Genomic DNA, 8,058 nt, shown 5'->3' with positions numbered 1-8,058 from the left:
GCACACACTTTAAAGAGAGCCAGGAGGAAGGCTGTGAAGTGGAGGACAGTGGCGTCTGTCCAGGCAGCCACTGACGGCACGGCGGCGCCTCCTACTGCTCAGCAGAGGGACTGCATCGCCTGAGCAGTGGACGGGAATGTCACAGCACAGCAGCTGGGAGCATTAAGACAGATGGTCGAGGTAAAGACAAGAGATTTCAGTTTATAAGTTCTGTTTTCTGTTTCTATCCTCAGTCCAAATTTAATTATATTTTATTTTACAAAGGTCAAATATTTACATCAAATATGTTGTGTGGGCAGCAGGTCATCAAGGTGCTTTTTGACACATGAGGGCAACAATCATCAGTTTAGAGAAACAGAAAAGATTAGTGAGTCAACATTACATCTCCAGTATTTTCTACCAGCTCTTACTTTTCCTTCGTTCAGTGTCTGAACAGACAGCAGAACTGCATTAAAGTTAAATTTGCCATTTAAAGCGGCAGCTCTTTGTTCAAAGATACAGAATGGTTGTGAACAGGATATCACATTTTGTCATGTTTACCCCAATTTTTATTTTTGCAATTACAATTTCAAATAGTGATTTTATAATTCACTATTGAAAGATTGAGAAAATTATTATTCAGTTTAAATTAGAGTACGTTATCTCAAATGTCCAGTTTTAGTTGTTAATAAGAAAAAAAAAGTGAGCCGTACCATTTCAATAGTGTGTTATCGTGTTGAAATACTGAAAAAGTCCCCCCTCCCTTCTCCAATAATTTGCATACAGTCCCTAATTAACTCTACTTGTAGCAGCCAGTTTCTTATCGCAGCAGCAGTTCTCAGTCATGCCAGGTCCCCAGAAAGGTTGTAAAATATCTAAGACCAAAAAAAAAAACATATTCCTGCTTGGCAAACTGTTTTTATTTGTCAAACTTTCCTCTAAACTTTTTTTTCTTGAGAACTGCTGGAAATGTCTAAAAACTGTTCACATCAGGCAAAACATCCCTTTTTGGTTAAACTGGTCACAATCATTAGATCAACACATTCTCACTCTGAGCTCATCACATACAGACACTTGATCAGGACCCCTTAGCGTCACTTATTAAGGCCCTGGGCCCCCCTTTAGTGTCATTTTTGAAGGTGCAAGTTAGCAGTAATAAACATATAACATCCAGTTAGCAACATCCAGCTAGACTTTCAAAATAAAGCTTGCTGAGAACAATTAACACCTGGTTACCTTCTGAAAGTGTAGAACTTTAGGTTAGGTTTGGTCACCTTGGTGCAAGTCCTGTGCTCACCCTTCCAACCACCCCATCTTCCTCCATCCTCCTCCTCACTCTTTATACCATGTCATGTAACGTGTGGGTAGTCAGAATGGGCTGTCTATAGAAGGTACCCAGTGCCTGAAAAAGTGACACCAAGGGGTCCTGACCAAGCGTCCGCATGCGACGAGCTTTGGGGTTGCAAATTAACATGACTTTAAATGTTGAGTAACACCGGACTGAAGCTCTGGCAACTTGACAAAGCAGAGACTGGAGCAGTTTTTTCACTGTAATATCAAGCGTCCATAGCTGTGATTCATAAGAATTAAAATGCACGGTCCTCAATGTGTGCACACATGCAAGCAAAAATTCTTCAACCTCTCTGAAACAAGATCCAACCAGTCAATGCAGAGACATCAAGGTCAAGACAGTGAGCTTATTACTCAAACTGGCCTGCAGAGGGCAGTATAGTTAGAAAACACATTCATACCGCAGTTACTCAACGGTGTAAATATAATCTTCAAACTTTGTACCAATGCTGAGAGCTGATAACGCATCATGTGATAAACAGTAATATGAAATTTCAACATACAAACATCATAAAATCAGACAGTCATCTTGACCTGTAGAGGCCTGATATCATACACAAATCTCATAATCTAAATGTGTCCAGCCATCCTGATAATGAGTTTAAGCGCTGTTCTTTTAAATAACAATTTTAACTTAGCGTTTGATTTTGGGATACTGCTTCAATAATGTAGCTACCACTGACTTCGGGGGGGGGGGGGTTCCACTTGTCACTGTGGGCTTGAAGAGGAAAGAGGATGGCAGCAAACAGGACAGCAGCAGGCATCCGGCAGCAGACATCACCTCTGGGCCCTCGGTTTGACTTGATGCCATCAAAATCAGTCAAATGTTGGAAACAATGCAGGATAAACGTAATTCTGGAGCTGAGCAATTGTTCCCCAGTGACAAATACAGATCTCGCTATCCTGTATCTACATTCTCTATCATTTAGTTTTGCCATAAATCGGAATTCTACATAAACACAGTTGGCCGTGTTGAGCTGGACTGAGTCTTAAATGGGACCAGTTTCTCGTTTCTGTCTCACACTGTTTGCTGGAAAAACAACATTCATCTTTATATCCAGTAGAATAAGAAGCACATTCACCAGATGTGGGCCTCAGCAGTGTATCCACACACAGATATTCAAATGATCATCCCTCAACACAGAACATTTCTACATTTATTTGGGAAATGAAATTGGTGGTTTTACAAAAAATGCAAGAGCTTGTTTCTTTTTGAGGCAACATACAAATGTTGAGTAAGAAAGGAAAAAATCATGAAGATGTCTTCAATCGTTTCGTGGAGATTTATATATGAGCAGCTTTACAACCCTTTTCCCATCTTATTGCTCACATGGAAGAGTTTCTCTTGGAGCGTTTTACATCTTTGTGAATCGCTCCTCAACTGAGAATGACATGTTGTGAACGCCCTCACTTGCAGTACCATTTTCCACTGTTTTCACTCGAGCCTCTTCATCATCCTCATCATCATCATCATCCATATTCTCCTTCTTCTTGCTGCAATAAGAAGCCAGAGACGAGACTGAGCTCAGTGATCACATTTACAAAAGGATAAAGGTAAAGCACCTGCTGTCATCTGCTTACCGTTTCTTTTGGACCACAGAGGACACCAGCAGAGCGACGATGCCGACACCCACAGCGCCCATCACCACCCCGAACACAATGAGCCATGGAGCGGTGGCAGGGACGGTCGGTGCTTCCAGGGTGGGGTTGATGCCGATGAACTCCAGAGTTTTGTCAGTTAGCAGAAAGGCACCGTTGATGCGATTCCTGGACTTTCTGATGGGAAAGTAAAGAGTTTAGATAAAAATAGTGAGTTTTCAGCCCAACATGTCTCCACAGGTCAGATTTTGCTTCATGTATTCATGCAGCAAAGTGCCACTGATGCCTCAGGTGAGTTAAGATTTTAGGTATCACCATTAAACCTGAAAATTTTATGCTTAAATATGAAGTAATCAAATATGCACCAATTTGCGTCATTTTCAGAACAGAAAACTTAACAGGAATAAAATGTTACATAAATCAGGCTATGAATGATGTATGAACAAAGCCCTCTGTAAAAACCTCCAGAATATAGATGGGAATAAAACTGTAAGTGCTGCAGAAGTGGAGATTTCTGGTGAGAAAAAGGCCTTTAAAATGATATCTATTGTAAAATTTCACACATTTTAGACAAAAAATAAGACATATTACAGGTGAGTAATTTCACAGATTTCACCATGAAACTTCCCCAGTTGATTTCTTACTTTTTATTAGTTGATATTTTCTGTTTTAATATGCAAATTATTAAGATATGTGCTAACTTGGCATACATTTCCAGAACATGAATCTGAACTAAAACAAAAACCTGAGTGTGTATTTTGTATTCTGAGCATGAATCTGCATGTCTGGCCAGAGAGATGCAGTGACTCCATGATGTCCTCGGTCTTCAGGGTCTCCTCCTAGTCCCTTGGACCTGGATACCCCCAAAGGTAAGAGTCCAGCAGGAATCCTCACTCAGTGTCCAAACACTTTAAGCTGACTCGTGGCTCAATGCAAAGTTCTGCTATGTTATTTGACATTCTTTATCACCTCCAGTGAGGCCAGAGGAAAACCTTCATGCCACGTGATCTCAGTATTTGAGTCACCACACAAACCCGGTGAAGTCGGTGAGGGTTGCAGCAAAGACTGACCTGCATAATTTAGATTGTTGCTTTATCGCTCAGCACTCCCTTCACTCAAATCTTCAACACTATTTGACACAAAGCCTTCATGACAGCAGTCAGTTTTCCCAGACGAACTGCAGGTCCCTCTTTTTCTTTTTAGATTATCACTCGTTAATAAGACCCCAACGGGCCTCCAGTCCTTCCTGTGATTGGAGGCCTACAAAATACAGCAGATTAGCTAAAGAAGAGCCCTCCATGTACAGCATAGTTTTGATCTACAGTTTTACTGGTTCTGGTATGAGCTTGTGTGGTGGCTAACTGTGCGCAAAGTGTTAGCATAATTCTTCTTCATAACAATGAAAAGACATAACTAAAATAACACACCCAGCTACAGTCATATTTGTTCTGTTATGAGCTTATCTAGTACGATAGCTAATTGAAGATAACGTTAGCAAAACAACACTTACATTAAAATGTTAGCATAATAACAGTTGAATTCACAATCAACACAACAAACACTTCAGTTTTGAAGTTAAAGCTTGTTCTGCTATGAGCTTGTGTGGTGGCTAACTGTGCACAAAGTGTTAGCATAATTCTTCTTCAGAACAATGAAAAGATGAACTCATGACTAAAACAATGCCTCAGCTACAGCCTTACTTTAAGCTAATTTTATCTAATGTTAGCAAAACAACACTCACATTAAAATGTTAGCATAATAACAGTCGAATTCACAATCGACACGACACATCCTAGCTTAATGTAGAATAGTAGCAGCCCAGTTTAGCAGCTACAGACTCACTTAGTCTGTAGGACTGGTAGTTTATGGTGGCTAATGTTTGCTAAAATTAGCATAGTCTGTTTTAGGTACATAATATCTAAATTGTACTCATGTTGCACTGCGCTTTAATATTTAACATTAGGCTAACAAGATAGGTTATATGGTCTCACTTTAACTAGCTAACCAGGCTAATCTGATAGCTGGTTAGCATCTGAAATGCTATATGAAATTCAAGGGATTTGAGTAACTGAGAAATTATCATTTATTGCTTATGCGGAATCTCATTAGTCATTAGTCGTTTAATAATGAGGCACTACTATTTCTGGGGTCCATGTTAGAAAAATACTGTATATTCAATACAGGTTACTCTTAAAGTACACAGTGATCCAATATACTGTGATACTCATGTTTTAAGACAATGCCAGTAAAACATCAAATAAACTTGCATCAAAAGCAGACACATGAGAAAAAAAGCACGAAACGGAGCAATGACTGTAAGTGTCAGAGCTGAACGTGACCTCTGACCTCTTGCAATGGGGGTTTTAAAAAGAGCTGCAGTTCCACTGTATCATTACCTGACAGCCTCCTCCACATTTTCTTTATCTACGAGGGCTGAAGCGTCTTGCGGTGATGTGACCACGAACCAGAAGGACACCCTTTCGGTCTGGTTACACACAATGATGTTGGACACACTGGAGAAGATCCATGAGACAATAAAGACCACGTCAGTATCATAACAGGCTCATAAACCATGAGTCACTGATTTAATTATGGCGAAAACAGATTATGGTGTAGTTTTATAGTTATTGTGCCTATTTCTTTAAGCCCTCAAAATGGCTTTTTATTGTTTTTAAAAATCAAATGCACCCTTACTTAAACTCCTGGCTGTTGAAGTGACTCCTCATGGCAAAAGCCAGAGTTGCTCGGAAAAGGAACATTTCACTCTCATTCCAAACGTACTGCAATAACAAGCACAGATCATGAGTTCCAGTAAAGGCCTTCAGGGTTAACTGATCACCAGCTGGACCTTGTCCTCGAAGAAAGCAGCCGCTCGCACTTTTGGTGAATTCTGGGCAATATTCATCACTGTTTATCACAGTAGCTAGTTGCATGAACGATCAGTCGATCATGAATTATAGCTGACTGTATTAAAACAGCATATAACACAGTAAGACTTCAGTTTATGTATGAGCTGATGCTTTGATGTAGGCAGATGAATAATTAAATATATACGTACAGCTTGATTTCCCAGAGCAGTTTTGAGGCTGAGTCGAACTTTGTAGCCATCTGCATTGCCTATATAGATAAAACATATTTAAATTAACTGTAAGGAGGATTAAACATTTCAGCTTCATCGGTTATTTACTCACAGAGCCGTAGAAAGTCTGGCACATGGACCAGCATTTAGATTAAAAGTTCATGTTGAACGGAGGTCATTGTTATGAGGCAAACATTAGAGCTGAGTGATTAGAAGCTGCTTTCCACGTCTGAGGGCCAACAAAGAGCTCGAACCAGGCTGGTGGCTTCACAGCAGCAGTGTGTTTTCAGATGAAATGAAGACAGGGCAGCATAGGATGAGAATGTGAAATATTTCAGTTTTTATATTTAAAGGTTTTACACGCGGTCACTTACCTACTGTACACAGCTCGCTTGCCAGAGCAGATGACAAACAAAGCAGGAATAAGATCTTTTCCAGCATTTCCCCCAAGAACAAAAAGAAAAACAAACAAGCGTCCCAAAAGCTCAAGTGAGACTCCCAGCGATCACTGATTTGAGGTCAGCAGAGGAGCGTCAGAGTTTAATGGTTAAGCCAGGACACACCTGAAGTAACCTGTCCTCTGTTTAAAAAAAATGGCTGTGAGACGATCAGCTCGCCCTCGGCTATATAACGTGGAAACTGTAATGTGTGTGCTGTAGTGAAAGTGTTGCTGTTTGTTTGAGTTTCCAAGGAGCCCAATGAGAGAGGCAGAAAAACACAACGGCTCAGTGTGTTTGCTCAGCTCAGGTCAGTCTGCGACCTTGCCATCCAGTGTGCCAGCCAGTCACCTTTATATTAAGTAGCAATGCTTTTCCCTCCTTTGTGTCATGAAATCAAACCTCTGAACATATCTGCTCCCATTAGCTAAGATAAGCAGTTGCATTCCTCGCAGGGCAAATGATTTGGCATGTAGGTTACAAGATGTTGACAGTATCAGCACAGAACGACCCGACACGAATACGTGTCAGACTTAAACTGTTACTTCTGCCTCTTTTAGCATGCCTAATGTTCATTTCATGACATGTACTGTACTTTCTCTCTCCTAAACACAGTTATCAGGCTTAATGTAGCTTCATTCTGTCAGGCAGACATAAAATACCAAATAATTTGAACTAAATCTGCCACATTAGATCCAGGAAGCTCAGTATGTTCACTGTCAGAATATTCCTGTGTTATGAAATTCACTGCACGAAGGTGAGGAGAGCTTTAGTAGACAATAGATACCAGAGCTGAGGCAAATATTTGACGTTAATCATCCATTCTGCAGTGACAACCAGGCTGGTAGCTTGGTTAACTGTTTAACCACAGTGCTGGATGCCCAACAGAGACATGTGTAAGAAAGTTGACACAGGGGCACTAGAGGCAAGGCCTGTTGCCAAGTTTTCTTTTTTTAAGTCTCTAGCTGATGATAACAGACTGTACCTGCCATTTAAAACCGCAGATGATCACATTAAATTGGGCACTTGGCCTACAATAAACTGTCTTTTGCTCCCATAAAATGTCATAAGTGCTTTTCCATAAAACAGACAACACCCATGCTAAAACAATATGAAAACATCATGACATGTAGAGCACAGTGACACAGTAGAGCAGTTAAACCTGCTCTAAAACCTGCTTTTTCATTAAAAATATGATTTAAAAAAACATAAATAAATAAATATGTGCTTCCTGTTCTGTTTCTCTTCTATCCAAAAAGGGAAAAATATAACACAAAATCTAAAGTTCTCATGAGACTTCATGTGAAGATGAGTAAGCTGGTAACTTCAGTATTCTACTGTTTTTGGATTAACTCCAGTTCAGTCTCTGCACAGCAGCGGTTACATAAAAAGCTTGACTGCAGACTGCAGGTATTTTCCTGAACAGATGATGGCAGCAGAGGCGTGACAGCAGAGGAGCGTTAGCTTCAACAAGGCAAGAATGAATTCACCAATGACGAGGAAGATTCATTCATTTGGTTTGGTAGTTTTCTTTGAAATGTAAAGTGGAGCTTCTTCAGCCTCATCTGCTTCAGATGGTTTCAAGGTTGCAAGTACAGATCTGCATGAAAAGTA

At 40.3% G+C, this 8,058-nt stretch overlaps 1 protein-coding gene across 1 annotated transcript; it reads right to left on the bottom strand.

Annotated features, from left to right (window-relative positions):
* Positions 1-2,472: 2,472 nt before the first annotated feature.
* Positions 2,473-6,678, bottom strand: cltrn (collectrin, amino acid transport regulator). Its single transcript, XM_070961357.1, has 6 exons — positions 6,382-6,678; positions 5,987-6,045; positions 5,623-5,708; positions 5,325-5,441; positions 2,911-3,105; positions 2,473-2,823 (listed from the first exon to the last, which is right to left on the bottom strand). Exons 1-6 carry the CDS (start codon positions 6,446-6,448, stop codon positions 2,685-2,687), a joined length of 663 nt encoding a protein of 220 aa, XP_070817458.1. The 5' UTR covers positions 6,449-6,678; the 3' UTR covers positions 2,473-2,684.
* Between the last annotated feature and the right edge of the window lie 1,380 nt (positions 6,679-8,058).

This window comes from Chaetodon trifascialis, chromosome 4 (assembly GCF_039877785.1).
Source record: "Chaetodon trifascialis isolate fChaTrf1 chromosome 4, fChaTrf1.hap1, whole genome shotgun sequence".
NCBI lineage: Eukaryota > Metazoa > Chordata > Actinopteri > Chaetodontiformes > Chaetodontidae > Chaetodon > Chaetodon trifascialis.
Note: the sequence above shows the minus strand (reverse complement) of the source record. Positions and strands in the feature narration are given on the sequence as shown.

Excerpts from the sequence above, each read along its gene's own strand:
- cltrn (XM_070961357.1), bottom strand. The coding sequence starts at position 6,448 with ATGCTGGAAAAGATCTTATTCCTGCTTTGTTTGTCATCTGCTCTGGCA. Across the intron at positions 5,442-5,622 it reads TTCAACAGCCAGGAGTTTAA|TGTGTCCAACATCATTGTGT; the intron begins GTAAGGGTGCAT and ends GATCTTCTCCAG. Across the intron at positions 2,824-2,910 it reads TCTGTGGTCCAAAAGAAACG|CAAGAAGAAGGAGAATATGG; the intron begins GTAAGCAGATGA and ends TTCTTATTGCAG.